At 50.1% G+C, this 17,928-nt stretch overlaps 1 protein-coding gene across 3 annotated transcripts in view; it reads left to right on the top strand.

Moving 5' to 3' along the window:
* Positions 1-17,928, top strand: part of CACNA1D (calcium voltage-gated channel subunit alpha1 D) — a 316,448-nt gene that overhangs the window by 283,846 nt on the left and 14,674 nt on the right. For all 3 annotated transcript variants that reach the window (XM_068557862.1, XM_068557864.1, XM_068557863.1), the window contains 4 exons: positions 51-147; positions 3,561-3,663; positions 4,001-4,102; positions 8,937-9,067. In XM_068557862.1, coding sequence (XP_068413963.1) covers positions 51-147; positions 3,561-3,663; positions 4,001-4,102; positions 8,937-9,067 — 433 coding nt within the window. The remainder of the gene's footprint in view (positions 1-50; positions 148-3,560; positions 3,664-4,000; positions 4,103-8,936; positions 9,068-17,928) is intronic.

Raw genomic sequence — 17,928 nt, 5'->3', positions numbered from 1 at the left:
CCCAGGCCTGCTGCTGCTGCCCTGCACCTCATGCCGTACTTTGTCTCCAGGGGAAGAATCAAGCACCTGGACGTGGTCACTCTGCTCCGCCGCATCCAGCCCCCCCTGGGGTTTGGGAAATTGTGTCCACACAGGGTAGCCTGCAAGGTAAGTGTCCTGTTGGCATCCCTGACGGCCTCTCTTGCAGGGACTCCCTGCTTTAGTCAACAAACCCTTACTAAGTGATGTTCTGTGGAGCCTGCTGTCAGGCACTGGAGATGCCGAGATGAATGACCTGTGGTTGCTGCCCTTGAGGGGTTCTCAGCTGTGTAACTCTTAGGTCACCCTGTCAGCCAACAATAAGAATAGGAAGGGAATTGTGTAATTTGTCACTGGGTAGAAGGAGGGGATGGTGACATTTGCATCAGGTCCAGCAGGAGAGAAGTAGGAGTTTGTCAGAGGGGGAAGGGCATTGCAGAAAGGGAGCCCAGACGTGGAGGCAAGAGAATGGGGAGTCGGTGTGGCTGGAACGCCAGAGGAGGTGGCAGAAGGCCTCAGGCCCAAGCTGAGTGTAGCTGCGAGGAGCCTTCTGTGCTATGCTGAGTCCCATGGAAGAAACAGGAGTAGACGTCCATTCTAGAAAGTTGACTCTTGGCAGTGGAGAAGTGAACTGGGGACAGGAGAACACCCAGGAGAGCTGTTGCATTATCTCCCTGTGAAGTACCGAGAGCCAGAGGGAAGTGGGCATGGAGAGGGAGGGGATGGCTTAGGGATCTACTTAGGGAGTAGAGTGGAGAGGACTTGGTGGCCTGGACATTTCCTAACTTGTGTGATGGTGCACACAGCGACGTGCCCCTCGTGTGCATCCGGCGGTGGCGTCTCGGGGATGGATTCAGATCTCCTGCTGAAACCGCACTCCTCCTCGGACGGGACTCGAACCCGTCCGCACCTCAGATTGAGACTTGAACCCACAACTCCTGACTTAGGAGGGGACTTGAACCCACTGTCTCTTAGTTAAAACCACTCACCTGGTGTCAGGACTTACTGAAACTCAGGTTCTTTTGTCTCGATGCAGAAAGAATTCAGCGTGAGGCAAAGTGGCCGGCAAAGAGTGAGTTAGCATAGGATGCTTGTGAGAGATACAGGCGGGCAGGCAAGGGAGCGCAGCCCCGAGAACAAAGAGGGCTACATTTTTATAATCAAAGAAAAAGGGGGTAGGGGAGAAGATCGCCCTCTTCCTCATTTTTGGCTAGACGTCAAGGCTTGTATCCTTAGGTCCTCTTTTAACCCTTGATGGTCTAACCAGGACTGTCATGGCGCTCTTTACATGACATGTATATTAGCAAAAGGGTGGTAACATATACTAAAACATGGTAATTCATCTCAGGTTTTGGTATAATGTCCCCTTTCACCTAGTTTCTTTCCCCTTTCATCTATATTCCTGTCTTGGCTACATGCAGAAATGCAACTCTTCAAGGACCATTAATTCCCTGACTTCATATAACAAGATTCAGATCTCATATCTATTGTCTTGTACTTTAACTACATATGTAGATTGTTGCTTGGTTACTGGATTCTTTTCTTGAGTTGTCTCCCACTGCTTAAACAGTCTCCCAAACTCCCTTAGAATTCCCTTTCTGACTTTAATCCCCTAGTGGGATTTTTTTTTTTTTATTAATTTATTTGGTTGCATCGGGTCTTCATTGTGGCATGCGGGCTCTTTCGTTGCGGTGTGTGGGCTCTTCGTTGCAGCGTGTGGGCTTCTCTAGTTGTGGCACGTGGGCTCAGTAGTTGCGGCGCACAGGCTCCAGAACGCACGGGCTCAGTAGTTGCAGCACACGGGCTTAGTTGGCCCGTTGCATGTGGGATCTTGGTTCCCCGACCAGGGATCAAACCCACATCCCCTGCATTGGAAAGCAGATTCTTAACCACTGGACCACCAGGGAAGTCCCCCCCACCCCCAGTGGGATTTTTAAGCTATCTATTTAATTATCCTACTCTATCCCTGTCACCACCTCACCCCATTCCTGAAGTTTTCACGTCAGACCATGCTCTCTGTGAGCTCTCATTGAGATTTGTTTTCCTTTCATAGAACTCACATCGAACCACCTTGAGTCAGCTGTAGCAATAGAAAAAGATCCCCCTTTTTAAAGGAGAAATGCAAGATTTGCCTGTTGAAACTCTACCCTATAGAAATCCAGCCAGTCTGTGCAACAACTGGTCCCCTCTTCCCACAGATATAAGGGGATTCGGGGTCAGGGGTTCACCCTACCCCCAAAGGGATGCTGGGCTAGCTCTAGACAGAACCCACAGTAAAAAGTGGAGTCTACAATGTATTTCAGGCTTTCAGAGAAATCTGAGCCAAAACTCGTTGTTCCCTGGGCTGGAAGTCCAGTTGGCAAGTCCTTGGGGTCCTTGCCTGAGTCTTCGCTTCTCCTCATCCTGGACTCTGGATATAGGCAGAGTATAAGCCACAGACGTTGACTTTTTTCCCATAAATTTCCCAGTATCAGCCTCTTTTCTGTTTCCAAGAACAAGATGGGTTCTGGCTCGTGGCTGTTATTTTGTGTTTGCATTTCCAGACCCTTTTATGTAAAGGATCTACGTGTCCTTCAGGCACAAAGTAGTCCATTTTGCTGATTCAGGAACTTGCCAGGAAAAGCAAGTGACTGTGCAGGCTCTCTTAGGACTAGGAATTTGGGTGGGATGAATCATGTGTACACAAGACTCCAGTCCCTTAGTAGGGAGGAGGAAAAGTGCTTTAAGATCTTTCTCTTGGGATGCCTTGTCAGCCAAAAGTAAGAAATTTGAAACTGTTAGAAGTTCTAAGTACCACTTATTTAGCACTTACCATGTGCCAGGCACCTGGCTGGAGTCTTAAGTGTCTGTGAGCTCCTTTAACCCTTGCACAGCCCTTTGCTGTGGGCATGGCATCTGCAGTAACTGGGGCCACAGAGAGTTTCACTCACCCAGGTCCTCTCCAACTCTCAGTGGTGGTGTTACAGGGGCGAAGAGAGAGAAAAGAGAAGCAGGATGTGGGGATCCAGCTCTGAGAGACCAAACACTGGACTCATAGAACCGCGTGGACTTGTATGAAACACTCCACAGTGGTCTCACCAGGGCAGGGTCCTTGAAGGACACTCCCTGCGTTAGGAAAAGTAATGGACCCTGTTGGTGGAGGACCTTTGTCCCAGGCTCTGTGCCTGGCCCATCATACCTGGTACATCACTTTACCCCCAAACAGCCTTAAGGATGTGCCCAGAATGGAGGCCTGACCCCAAGACACAGGGAAAGCCGGTTAATGAGAAAGGGAGAGGAATGCATGCACAGTAAGTAGGGAGTCTAAAAAACAAACAAAATGCATCTTCTGAGTGCCCGCGTTTGCGCTTCATGACTCAAGCTTTGATCTTTGTCAGCTCAGAGCTCCTCAGATGGTAGATGCCCCCGCAAATGGCTGTTGAGTTGAATCGAGGGTTGATTAGAAAGGAGATGAGGGATAAACAGAGAACAAACGAGGAAAAGGGCTGCAGCTGTCATCATTCGTTTGCGTTCTATTAAGGGACTTTTCTTTCTGTTTACAGAGACTAGTTGCCATGAACATGCCGCTCAACAGTGATGGGACAGTCATGTTTAATGCAACTCTGTTTGCTTTGGTCCGAACGGCTCTTAAAATCAAGACGGAAGGTGAGCCCTCCCTGGAAGCAGGACAGGTGGGAGAAGAGGAAGGGGAGGCCGTATCCCACCTTGATTCCCATCTGGGCCTCTTCTTGTCAAAGGTGGGATGCGGGGCGGGGGACACTCCCCTGCCCAGGGAATGGGGCGGTATGTGAAGTGAGAACATCCTTGCTGGCCCCACTGGCTGGACCAGCTTCCCTCAACCCTTCTCCCCTCCCTCCGTGCTTCACCTTATCCTGGAAGGTTGAGAGGTGACTCGGGCCACCAGCAGCCCCGGTGAGAACAGAGAGGCATTGCTGGGCAAAAGAAACAAGGCTTGTTCCCCCCTCTTGCTTTTTGAATTCAGGGAACCTGGAACAAGCTAATGAAGAACTCCGAGCTGTGATCAAGAAAATCTGGAAGAAAACCAGCATGAAACTACTTGACCAAGTTGTCCCTCCAGCTGGTGGTCAGTGCAATTTATTTCCTAAGTAGTTCTTGACCAGCGCATTCGTTTCAATGCTAGTCTCTAGGAAGCCCAGCGTGTTTGCAGAATGCTTAAGGTACCAGCCAGAGCACTGAGGCCAACAGCTAAAGGCCCTTCAGCCATTGGTGTAATGATTTGGGGTAACGTGAAGACCATTGCACACAAAGGAGAGGCTTCAGTGAGCAGGAAATCAAGACCCACATGGTTGAAGCCGGGGTTCTATTGTGGGTGGAGGAATTAATGTTAGGAGAACAAGCTTGCTGCCTCAAAACCAAAAGCCTGTTTTTTTGTTTTTTTGCCCAAAATGAAGTGTTTAAAACTAGTTTTCCTATATCCTTCAACATACTGTTGAAAACTTCTCACACACACAAAAAAGCTTTCAGAAAATGGTGTTTCTGAAATGTTCTTTAGACTGGATCTGCTACCATAATTACCAAAAACGTCCCTTTGTTTAGAATTTAGAGTAGAGACGGAACTAACAGGCATGCTTATTTCCTTTTGTTATCATAAAATAACTGACTAAACTTTTCTCAGATTTATATATATATATATATATATATATATATATATATATATAACACATATATATATATATAATACAGATACTGTATTTCCATTTTTGTCTAAGTATACGTGGACTTACAAGTGGAGGTGATTGTGTTTTGACTTTTATTTTCGAGTTTTAAAGGTGCAGGATCCGTTCGCTCGGTGCCAACATGCCCGCACTTTACCCCCTAGCCCTGGGCACGTTACAGGTGTTTGGTGTGTTTTGTAACCGACTGAAATTTTATAGTGTCACTGCTCCCGCAGCCTCCAGATCGGGCTGGCTCAGGTCCAGAAGCTGAGCCCGGACGGTGGCCTCTCCTTTTGAGAAGGTGACAACCTCTGGCTCTCGGGGGCGGAGAGAGCAGCACGCTGGCCAGCTCTGCTCCTCGGTATGAATCCAGCAGCAGGATGAGCTTTTTGTGGCTGGAGGGAGCCACCCAGAGCTGGCAGGGCCACCGGCTCAAAGCTGGGAAAGATGGCCCACAAAGAAATGATCAGGGGATAGAGTGCAAAACAAAACACTGAAAGAACAAAACCAAAACGAAAACTCCCGCCTAGAGAGAGAACCCTGGCTCTCCACAGGAGAACGGATACTGCACGCTTAAAACGACCCTTTGGTTTTCGTTCTTTTCTTTTTAGCTGCACACCCAGGTCCTCGCATGGCTGAGACGAATTGCTTTTTCCAATCGTTGTAACAATGTGCTTGAGCTTTTTCTGCAGCCTCCATTCCTTTCAAGTCTCAGTCTTTCAGAATATTCTGAAGCAATTCTGTTTTAGGGTGGTGGCATGGAATCGGAGTTATCTCTTGCCAGTTGTATTCCCCTACATGTTTCTCATGATGCAGACGCATGCTTCAGAGTAGCGGGCCCCACCTGTCCGGGGGGACCTGCCTCCATGGCACCCGCACCTCCCGTCTCTCTTGAAACTCCAGCCTCATTACAGCCCAGTCTCTCTCACATCAGCGCCCATCCTGGCAAGTCTCGCCTGGAGAGAGTCATTCGCATTACTGTGAAACTTCCTTTCTTTTCATTTCACCAGAAAAAAAGTCCAGAATTTGGCTCCCTTCCTTGGAAAAGCTGATCAGCTTTTAGCCCTACTGGTCTTCTCACGAAGGCTACGTAGTCTTCCGCTTTCTTGGTCCAATAGCGGGCCCTGGTTTTCTCTCTGTTATTTCTTAGCATGGATTGGGGGGTTAGGATGACAAGGGTTAATCTCTTCCAAAATGGCAGTAAGACCACTGAGAAACCTGGGACAAAAACAGTGCCTCAGTAAGGGATGGAACACTCCAGAAGTTCCATGGCCTGGGTTGTGGATGTGCTGGAGCTTATCCAGGTTGAATCTCAAATAAGTGCTCTCGTCACTGAACTTCCATAGGTGGTAACTTCAGGCTTCGGTGGACAGACTCTGGTTGAGTTGCTGCGCAGGGTTGTAACATCTGCATTCACCCTTTGCCTCTTTGTTTTTCCTCTTTTACCTTCCAGTAGACCACTGGGTCCCAGCCTTTCCCACACCGTGGAGCACTTAGAAAAGGAGAGCATATTTACGACCCTCTGGGCCAGCGGACGGGTAGCTCCCACGGCTGAGGGGCTCGGTGTCCCGCCCACTGTAACCTGGTCAGAGGGCAGAAAACTGAGCCAGGCCAGCCCTGAACCTGTGACTGGTCGACGTGGGTCGCTCGGGGGTCCCTTACAGCCCTGGTGACAGAGCAGAGTAGGTGCCCATCTTAGAAGGCTTTGCCAGCACAGGGGTGATGTGAGCCCCGCTCCCCGCCGAGGTCATCATGAGCTTGATGAGGCGATACTCAGGGATGAGCCCGGAACCCAGGCCAGAATTCCGGGCTCTCGCGGCGCCTTTGGCCGCGGTGACAGCCTCTCCGCTTTCTCCGTGCTGGGCTGTCTCATTTCCCATCTGGCTCTTGCTCGTGTTCTCACCTCCACTCTCGAGTCTCCTGCCGTTTCGTGGATCTTCCCCCCTCCTAATTAGAAGTCCCTCCTCCTCCCAGGGGCTCTTCTTTGTCTTTGGGCCTCTGCCCCGGACCTGGATCTTTGGCTCTTTTGCCCTGAGGAGCGCTCAGAGCCGACCCCGTCGCGCTCCGCAGTCCTGAGCCCGGACGGCCTCACTGCACTCACTCCTCTTCCTTCCTTTTCTGACCTGCTGTAGCTTTGACTTTTCCTGTTCTTAAGACTCTTCCTGGGCCCAGTTTCAGTAGCTCAGCATCTCAGTGCAAAAGGCCAAGTGACCCTTGAGAGGCCTGCCCTGTAGAGCCCCAGGTGGGCCCCTCTGCCCTGGAGCTGCCCCTTGGGCAGAAACCTGATCTGCCCTCTTCACTGAGTACACCGCCCCCCAGGTTCTGGGCCAGGGAGAGCCGAGACCCTCCCACAGGAGCCCCCTTGGCCCCTCTAGGTTAGCACCATCCAGGTGGAAGGGAGAGAAAGGTTAGGCCTGCTTTTGCTGGAAGCATCCCAGCATGGGATGAGGTGGGCCTTCTGTGAGCACAGCCAGTGTTTTTCGTGGGAGCCCACAGAGAAGACTGGAAACCCTGGCCGGCAGAGGCTGGCTGCCCCTGGGATTCTCAGGCCGCAGTCGGTCCACCTCCTGCATGTAGCCCGGTGGGGAGGTAGACTTGTACTCTGGGAGAGGCGGCCCCAAAGGAGCAGGTGGCCCTTGTGGTGGAGCAGGGAGGTGGTGGGGTAAAGAAGGAGAGCCCAGGCCCAGGGGTCCCACATCCCAACTCACCTGGCTTGGGGCAAGTCATGGAACCTCTGTCCACTCCCCTCTCGCCTTCCTGCCTCTGGACAGTGCGTTGTTGGACCATTTGGACCAGCCCGAGACTGATGAGGGACCTGGTTTCACATCTATCCAAAGCCCTAGGCTCACTTTGGTGGCCCCTACACCGTTCCCAGACTTGCCGGGCTTGGGTTTAGAAGGTATGCTACACGCTTCTCAAGGCTGACCACCACCAGGCATCTTCTTACACAGTAACACTGAGTAGCTTCTGACAAGGAAGTTGGGGGCCGGGGGAAGACCAGAATGTCCCAGCAGTGTCCAGACAGGGATACCCCCCTCACGGCCACAGAATGCACCCCACCCAGGAGGGTCCCAGTGTCCCCCACCCTGTCATGCTCTATGATCCATTTCAGTGGATGCCACTGTTGGCAGGTTGTAAAATAACGGTGACTCTGATGGCTCACCAGCCCCCGCCCGCTGGCACTTAGGACCACCCAGAGTGCTCTACGGGCCTCTTCTCCCGATATCCTCACAGCTCCTCCTCCGAGAGGCTTAGGCCTGTTTACGGGTGAGAACGCAAGCCCAGAGAGGCCGAGCCCCTTACCCAAGATGGCACGTAAGTTGCAAGGGCAGCCTGGCCACAAGTGGAGCTGTGCTAAAGCCTGAGGGCAGCAGCCGTTCCTCCTCCCAGCCTCTGTGAACCGTGGTCAGTAGCCCCCGGGGGCCCTGGACAGATGTGGGGGTGAGCAGGCCTTGTGGAGACCCCCGGGCACACGGGCACTGCCAGGGTGGTTTCCCAGGAGACAGCCAGAGCCCCTATTCTGCCTCATGCATCACCTTTAATCACGCTCGGCGGAGTTCCAGCTCCCCAGCCACACACGATGGGGTTGTTTCTGAACAAAGCAGAAATAAGTCAGCTCAACTTTGAGGTTAGTTGGAGCTGTCACTTGCAGTATCGAAAACAAGCAGTTCTGAATTACAAACCAAGAAATGACATGTGGAGGCTATTGGCAGAGAATTAAGGGGGCACATGAAAATCTGGGTCTGCAGTCACTTTTCAGAAACGTCCTCTCCTTCCAAGCCTGTCTGTCACCTTTCTGAGGTCTCTATCTTTATCTCCAGGCATTGGGATTTGGATGGTTAATTGTCCTGGGTGTTCGTGGTAATTACACATGCAAATCCCTATGCGTAGGGGTGAAAATATGACCCATGAAGCCTTTTTTTGTTTTGTAATTTTTATTTTGAATCAGTAACCAAGACGGCACTTCATAGTGTTACTAATATGCTGCTCTATTAAACTCATGACAAGTGTATTATTTTCTGCAATTTTGAGCATCAGTTTATTTAACTGACTCTATTTTTGAGCCTTAACTGCTTTGCACAACCTTGCTTTTCGCTAGATTTAGTCTCCCGTGTCCTAAGCGAGAGCTCAGTGCCTCATGCCCCGTCTTGCCCTGCCCCCAGCCCCAGCCAGAAGTGAGTGTTTAGGCTCTTGCTGCAAATATGCTGATTCGGGAGAGCTCTGTCTGGTCTCTCCGTTTAGATGATGAGGTAACCGTGGGGAAGTTCTATGCCACTTTCCTGATACAGGACTACTTTAGGAAATTCAAGAAACGGAAAGAACAAGGACTGGTGGGAAAATACCCCGCGAAGAACAGCACAATTGCCCTACAGGTGAATTGTTGTTTTGTCTTTTTCTCCTTTTCACTAACGATTTTACGAGCTTATTTGAAATACTAGAGAGCTGACTATTCATGGTTGAACAGTACCGCCAGGATTTTGTTTAAACTGAGATACTGCACACTCCCCCAAATGTGGATTAGCCATTTCTGGGCCACCAGGTAAGTGCCTCCCCCTCCCTGCTTTCTCTGGCGTGCCCCTGCATCCGCGTCCACTGTGGCCCGGCCCGTGGGGCAGGGCCCCCAGGACAGTGGCCGAGGCACACATCCTTGGCGGGAGGGGAGCCACAGCTGCCCTCATGCCTTGTCTCCCCCAGGCTTCTCCAAAGGCAGCGTCCTCCGAGCAGGCACCCACCTTCCCCCAGCCTCAGGCTCGGGCCCTAGCCGCCCACGAAACAGCTTTCCATCTGAACGCAAGTGCTTTGTTTTGTTTCTGTTTGTTTCTTACCCCACTGCTTGTTGGTTTTCGGTCCATCTCAGTAACATCCATCACCTCCTAGTGCATGTGTGCGTGTGTGCGCGTGTGTGTGAGTGTGTGCGCGCGTGTGTGTGAGTGTGTATGCGCGTGTGTGTGCGCGTGCGGTGTGTCTGTCTCTGCGTGTTGTCTCCTGATGGCCGTGAGGCTTGCTGTGCAAATGCTGCTCTCTCTCGACCCAGCCAGCCTCTGGTCCCTTCACCCGCCCGGGTCCCGCCCAGGCTCCTGGAGCGGGGATGTGGTTTCAGGAACCTCTGGTTCTAACTCGGGTCCATGCATTCAAGGGTGTAGAATCCTAGGTGAGCCCAAAGCCCTGGTGGGAAGCAGGTGTGTGGGGAAAGGGAGTCCCAGTGGAGACCTGCACGAAGAGGGGCTAGGAAGGGAAGTCTGTGAGTGCTGTGACTGAGAAAGCAGAGTGGAGAAGGAATGAGGAAAAGATGCTAGGGACTACAAAAATGGAACTACAGAGGTTGGCAAGCTGTCAGAAACAACTGTCCAAATTAATCAAAAGCCCTGTCATCTCTGCTGTCCGGAGCATGTTGAGTCCATTATGCATAAGATAAAGAACTTTTTCCTTTATGTCCCTGTTATCACCATTTGTCTTAAACTGGGCCTTGTCGGTATGGGTAAGGTTCAACATGGAATAGTCTTTTGCTTTTTTTCTGGGGGAAAATGCCCTGCATTGTCTTGTGTTCTCAGTGATGGTAATTACCAAAGTGAAGGCTTGTCTGTGATCTCGCTGAGAGAGAATGAACATGAATGACAGTGAACGCGTGAAGGAAGGAGGGTGGGGTGTGTGCATATGGCGGGTTAGGAGATGACCTTGTGTGACAGTGACCTGTTGATTCATCATGCAACCTGGGCTCTGCCCAGACAGTGATGGGGGCTGGGGTGGGGAAGGATGGATGCTGAATCTGACCAAAGACAATTTCTGATCTTTCTTCCTCTGATCACATCTCCTAAAGGGAGTTCAGTGAATCACAGGCTTGAATAGCTGATTGCCATCTCAGCCTGCAGAATTTGAGTAAAGCTTTCACCTCTGACCCATCCAGTTTACAAAAGTGGCAGCCTTTCTCCCGATCACAGCTCACAAGTAGCCTTAGAGAGAAGCAAACTGAAGAGATGTGTTTGCAAACTTTGAACGGGTCTGGTCCGTACGTTCTAGAGGGCGGTGTGGCCAGACTGGGTGCAAGGGCAGGGAGTGATGATCATGTTTCTGCAGGCTCTTCCCTAGAGCAGCGCTGGGCCTGGACGACTAGGGGGCCAGATTCCAGAGTGTTGTGATCCCCTCCTCGTAGGGAACTGCTTGCTGTTCTCAGATTCTAGTTCGTGGGGCTTGATGACTTTTCTGGAGGGGGAAACATACTCTTTCATGGATGGCTGTGTCGCAATTTACAGTAACCAAGGTAGCGCTGTGCTGAGACCCTTCTGTTTTCTGCGGAAGGCATATACGATGACCATCTGGATACAGGGTTATACCTTTACTGAGTCCTTGGCCAAGGCTTCCCAATTAGATGGCTTCAGTGCTTGCTCTGGTGGCTGGATATAGTGTTTGGATGTTTTAAAAACCTGAACAACAACACATGGCTACGTAATTAATAATCACATTTCATGGGTGGGTTTCACTGAGTCTTTAAGTTGAAAGTTCAGATGATGCTGAAGCTACATTATACATCATTAAAAAGACTCTGTTACGTTGTGTCACAATAATGTTTTTCCCCTGCACATGTTTTCATTTCATTGTAGAAAGTTTCGTTTCCTTGGTGAAATTCAAATATCTCCGGTTAGATGCCAGTATCAACACATTTCCACACGGTTCCATTGGGAGTTGAGGCTGTGACTATAATTTATGTTGAGTACCCAGCCTAGTAAATTGTGTTCATAATCTTGACAGATACATTCTGAAAATGCATTTGATTCTGCAGCAAACATTAAAAACAGAAAATTTCTGTTTCCATGAAGGATAGTTCTCATCACATTTTGGGCTTCCTGTGCTCTAGAAAGGGCTTCAAATGTGATTTGTCACTCTACGTTTAATTAGCACTACGAGGCACTTCCTTTCTGCCTTGAGGAAACATTACGTGACGATGTGGCAGTTAGGGAAGCGGGGTCAGATGGCAGTGGGAGGAGAAATGGATCAACCGTGGCTCTAGGATGAGTACACAGATCCTCAAGAAAGCTCCCCAAGGTGGGCACGGCCTGTCGAGAAGTGGGATGAGTTGCTTCTCCCTGTGCCAGGGGTGCCGGGAGGCTGAAAGCCCAATTACTAATGAAAAATGGAGTGTGGGCGTCAGGTGAGCACAGCAGTCAAGACATAGGCCAGTGCGTGCTTGTGCTGCGTAGGGTGCAGTCTGTCTGAGCAGGGTCAGAGCTGAGTCCACGTTCTCTGTCCCCCGCCTCCCCCCCCCGACCCCACATTGGAATGGTTTCGGAGGGCACACAGATGCACTCTGGTTATCAACTCTGTGGGCTCCATCTGGTCTCCCTCTGTTCAGACCAACTGCAGGGCCCCTTCTACATGAAGGGGGGTGGCTTGAGGAGCTCCTGGATCCACGTGTGGGTAGGAGCTTGGCACCTGGTGTCCTCTGGCCTCTGTGGTCTGAATGAGTGTGCAGTTTCCATCCGTCCATCCATCTTCATCATTAAAGCCAGCCTTCTCTCCAGCCCCTCTCCAGAGGGAAGCAGAGAGAAGCTGCATCAGGCTTTGCTTTTTTCCTCTCACTCATCCCCCACGTGCCATATTCACTTTAGTTTGACTCAGCCTTTGCTCGTCATCCATTGTTGCTGCATCCCAGTGACCTGCAAATTTCCACAAGGAGCAAGTAAATAAAGGAACACAGCTCTGCAGCCACGAAAACTCTGTCCCCTTCCCAGCAAATAGTAATGCCTCATCAGATCTTCCAGATGAGGACTGCAATATACAGACGCTAATTAGTCCAGTATCTCACGGATTAGAAAAAGAAAAAAGATCCCAGAGTGGGGAAAGTTTTGTTCATTTCTTTTTCTTTCAACGTTCGAGGATTTCCTTTTTGCAAAAGACACTCCGATGGACTGAGGGGAGACTGTCCCCCACTCATCCCAGATGGGAGCCTGCCCGTCGACTCAGGACAGGAGGACTTGAGAGGGATAGATTTTTCTTTTTTCTTTTCTTTTCTTTTTTCTTACCTGTTTGGAAGTTGGGTTTAAGGAGGAGACTGTCATTTCCAGCTTGTAAAGAATTAGGTGGTTAGGTTTTATAATGTGAAAGCCTGAGCCCCAGCTGGCAGGTGGTGGTGTAGGTGGCCCAGTAGAAATGTGGGTGGTGGACCAGAATCAAATGACTCTCAGTCCCTGATGTGGCCCCCTCGGAGAGGCTCGGGCATAAAGATAGAGGAAAATGGGATACTCCACAAACATTGAACCTGTAGAATATCCCACACCTGTTATCTAGTCTAAAAATTAGCAAGATTTTTTTGTCTTTTTTTTAAAAGCATGATTCCATCTAAAGCCATAAAAAGGCTTTTTTTTTTTTTCTTTTTTAATCTAAGAGAAGAACAGATGCTAACAGATGAGATTTCACTGGCTGATTCATTTGTTTCAGATGCTTGAACGGATGCTTTAGAATTTTCTGCCTGAGCTACAGCACCAAGCTCGTTAGTCGGAAGGCGTTTGTGGCTAAGGCCTTGAAAGGGAAAAGTCTCAAGTGGGCTTATTTCTACTGAAACAGCATTTCGGGAGAAATGCAGGAAAAAGCAAACCCAAGGCCCCAGAGAGACCCCTTCCAAGCAAAGCACTCCTCCGGAAGGTGGAAGCAGGGCCGTGGCTCAACTGCGGAGCCGTGGTCTCCTGTCGTGGACGCTGCTCGTGGTGGCTCCTTTTCATGAAAGGGAACGAGCAAGGCTTAACAGTTTTCCCTTCCAAGCAGAGACTCAGAGAAAGGGAAAGAGTGAGAGAGAGCAAAGGAGGGGGGCAGCCGCCCCACAGAGAAATGAAATGAACACAACTTCCTGATGCTGGCCAGTAAAAAAAAAAAAAAAAAAAAAAAAAAAAATTAAAAAGATTAAGCAGACCTGCCTAAGGTGGGCAGCTGACTCCATTCCAAAGTTCTGCATCCCTAGTTTACCTGAACTACCAAAGACTGGCAGGCCCCTTGGCACTGGGCTGACAAAGTTCCTTTTATATACGCCAGTCCGTCATGACCTCCTGACCATCCAGCTCCGCTCTCTGCAGTGACCAGTGCAGGATGCAGGGAGATGTGGACAGGACAGGAAGCTCAGACACCCCCATTTAAACTAACACATACACCTGCATGCCCAAACCAACCCAGGCGACACCTCAGGTTCCATCTTAACGCGTCCGCGGGAAATACCACCACACCCAAACCTCATCCGACATTGTCCGTCTTTAATTCAAAGCCAGTCCGGGGATGCCTCTTTGGAAGCAGTGTGGTCCAGTTTCAAGGACACTGGGAGTCAGGGAACCTGGGTTCTAGTCCCAGTTCCAGCGTTCACTTGCTGTGTGACCTTGGGCAAGACACTTAACCTCTCTGTGCCTCAGTTTCCCCCATCTGTAAAATGGGGGTAATAATGTCGACCTACCTCACAGGGCTGTTGTGAGGAATAGCTAAGTGATTGTAAAGCACTTTGAACGTATAATTGCTTATTATTAAGACTACAACAATAATAATATCATATGCCTGTTTGCTACCAGAACTTTAAGAAATCTTGTTTTTCTTTGACCTCTTCTCTGTTCTGTAGTGATCCATCGAGAAAGAGAATTCTCCCCTTTTTGAGATATCTAGGAAATGCATAAAGATGTAAACAGAAGTAACTCTTCAGGTTGTTTTCTCACATCTTACAAAAAGTAGATTTTTTGCACAAGAAGTTGCTTCGGGGGTGGGGGGGGGGGTCCCCTCTGAAATTCTCAGCTGATTCCAAGCAGTAGTCGAGGAGTCAGTACACCTGATGCTGAGCCCAAGATACCCAGAGGTATTCAAAAGTAACCTTAGTGCGAAACCTTGAAGTTCCTGAAATGTCTAGAGAAGAGAAGGGTTACAAGCCCTGGTCTGTGCAGACTGGAGGCTGTGTGCATGTGTGCGTGTGTGCAGGGCATGGAGAGCCCCCAGGATGTGGGGAAGCCCGGCTCCTGGCTGTGCTCATCCACAGCCAGGCAGGGTGGGGGAGCCGTGTAGCCAGTGGGAAGAGTGGTGCTAGCAGAAGTCCCCCAGGCCCGTCCTATGCATGACTGAGAGGGTCCCTCCCAGCCTGGAGGTCTGCTCCAGTGACGTCTTCTGTGCTATGACCTTTGTTCCACTTGGGAAACAGGCCTGACCCCCGATTCTGTTCCCATGTGTGCAGACTGTCTTAAGTCTAGGAGCTCGTGGTGGGTTTTCTGGGTTCTCACAGCAGAGTCCATGGGGCCAGGGAACAGGGTTGACCTCTTCACACAGCACCATGGGTGGTGGCGTGGGCGTGGGAGTGACCCCTGTGAAAATGTTGAAGCACAGCTGTACCTGCTAGTTGACAGCTGTGGCCCCCAGCACTTTGAGTCTCCTCACCCCCTGCTAACATCCCAGCCCTGCACCAAAGCCCTCTGTGATTCAGTAACTGAAGGGCAAATGCCTGGTGTAGTGGGGACCTCTGGGAGCTTATTCTGGTCTGAAGGCCCACCTGTGCTCTGACTGGGTAGTGCCTGGGATAAACCAGTTATGAAGTCAGTGGTGTAGCATCCCTGAAAAAGAAGCTGGTCAGCTCTGTGGGCACAGGTAAGGAGTTTATCCACCATCACAAACGATCCCTCTGTCCCTGACCGACGCTGATGTCGTTTATTCAACACTAAAGGGAGTGTATGTGCTCACCCCCACCCCCGTCTGCGTCACCCCATCTCAGAGGCCCACAGTGACCAGCTGTCTTCTAGATCTAAGTCTCTATACGCCAGAGCCTCAGCAGAACAGCTCTAAGCAATCCATGTGGCTGGTGTCTCCACATGCCTCTCTGCACAGTCCTTGCAAATAAGCAGAAACTGGAAAACAGTAACTTTCTAGGTGGGATTTACGGAGCGGTCTAAATGGAACGTGAGAATCTGGCCCCACGTGGGCCTGGCTGTGTGCTGAGTGACGGCCCTGGTGGTGGCTGGTGGCTGAGACCAGTTGGTGAAGGACAGCCAGACGTTGCGGGGGCCACCTCCCGCCTCGCTCGAAAGGGAAACAAGGCTTCCCTGGAACCTGGTTTACAGTCCAACTGCAGACACCTCTGTCCTTTTTCCTAAGACCTTAAAAGAAGAGTATAGCTTTAAACGTAGAAAAGTTGTAAAAGACAAGTCAAGTTTAACACATCAGATTGACAGACTCAGCAAACTCGGTGCCCAACACCAGAATCCATGGTGCTAAACTCTTAAGCTCCTGGATGGAAGACACAGTGCAGGCCAGAATCCATCGGAGGGACGCAGATGTAGGATCAGGCCTCAGGCTCCCCTTCGATAGCTTATTCTATGGTGTGACCTAATTAAAAATTCAGTTGATCCACAGGATTATTGGGTACTGGATTCTCTACTCTTAAAGGCAGGAGATCGTTCCTCTCTAAGAATAGTAATTATTATTTTCAAAAGTCTTTGAGACGATAGAATTACTAAAAATAAGGAAAGTTACATTATGTCATCGCAAAAGGTCTTAATTACTGTGGCATGTTATTGACTAACACCCACCTAGTAGCCCTCTTTAGCCCAAACGTATCACGATTTGGTTATCCACAGGCGGGAGCTTGCGAACACTCATGGTTCCTTGGTTGGGTAGGTACCTGCACGAATTCATTCTCCCTGGCACACCGTAGCCCTGAGAGAGGTGGCTGTTTGGGGTAATGGGAGGGCACATCATTCTAAGGCACAGTGAAGGCAACCCATGCCAAAGGCTAACTCAGAGAAGTCACGAGAAGGACGTTTCTTCCCAAAGTAGAGAAAGGTCGGGGGAAATCACAGGAATCCTGGATGGGGGAAGAGCCCAGCGCCAGGAAAAGATGGTGTTGCCTGTCTGAGGGCGGGTTATCATCAAGTTCTCAAACTTTTTGGTCTCAGGAACCTTTTATGCGCTTAAGAATTACTGAGGACCCTTATGTATCAATATTTACTACATTAGGGATTAAAACAGAGATTTTTAAAATGCAGAACATGCAAGCACAAAGATGCCGGAGAGATGAGATCCCCAAGGTTCACGCAGCCTTTGAAAAACCCCACTGTGCTCTCGGGAGAGGACGAGAGCGTGCAAGGCCGAGAGCATCCTTGTCTTATTATGCAAAACACAATGACCTCTTGGACCCCTTAAGGTGTCTCAGGGGGCCCCAGGGTCCTTGGGCCACACTTTGAGAACTGCTTCTCTGGGGGATTGATCCCATATCCCCCCCCCTAAAGGAAAAGGGTGCTGGAGCCTTTTTCCAATCTCCCACCCCTACCTTGAACTGTTCCCTAACTCCCAGGCCCGTCCCCAATCCCAGCCCACTCACCTGTACACGGAGCTGCCTGGGCCCCCAGCGTCCAGCCCACGTTCAGGCTGAGAGCTGTGCCCCACATGCCATGTCTCACTGCCTGTGCTGATCTGGAGGAATGGTGGTATGAATTAGTGTGTGAGAGAGAAGTGTCTGTAAGGATCTCAGCTCCTGAGAGTGGCACGGCGGAGACAAGGATACGTGCTGAGTGTAGGACCAGTTTTCGTGATCCCTGGTGATTTCTGTCATTGCCGTGATACAAGAGTGCTGCTGAGTTAGTTGTAAGAAGTTTCACCTTGATTGAGTGGCAGCCACAGCCATGTGGGGTTGCAGTCGTGAGTGAGCGCATGGTGGGGACTGGATCCTGGCACTCTTCCCCGTAGACCCAAAAAGGTGGCGTGGCATGGTGTCATTGGAACAGCAGAACTGCGCATCGAGATTCCTAGCTGAGCCTTCACTAGTGTGGGCAGGTCACTTAACCAAATGGGAATAATCTTGGCTCTCCCCTCCCCGGCCCTCCCTCCCAAGATGTAGTGGGATAAAGTATGTTACATTGCAGTGAGACAGATGCTAGCAGGATAGGTCTCGATTTGTGACTTCTGCTAAGCCCACATTTTAAGTAAAACTCTCTCTGTTATCAGGAAACTGGCGAGCATTTCTCCAATGTTGGTGTTAAAACTACAACCAAGAATTAAGGTGGAACTAAAACAGATAGCTCTGTCAGATCAGAGGAAATGTCACAGATTGCTTTAGATAATTTTTTTTTTAAGTCGCAGGGAGATGTCATAGATCACTTTAGGTAATTTTTTAAAAGTTTCCTTTATCTTTCAAAATGAAGGTAACAAACTCGATGTACACAGCTGAGTGCCACCCCCAGGGTAACTTACATGGTAATGTTACAGCTGACTTTGCAGCGAGGGTCGGAAT

This window comes from Eschrichtius robustus, chromosome 12 (assembly GCF_028021215.1).
Source record: "Eschrichtius robustus isolate mEscRob2 chromosome 12, mEscRob2.pri, whole genome shotgun sequence".
In the NCBI taxonomy this organism is placed as follows: Eukaryota; Metazoa; Chordata; class Mammalia; order Artiodactyla; family Eschrichtiidae; genus Eschrichtius; species Eschrichtius robustus.
The sequence above is the reverse complement of the archived record's forward strand: the minus strand, read 5'-3'. Positions and strand labels throughout refer to the sequence as shown.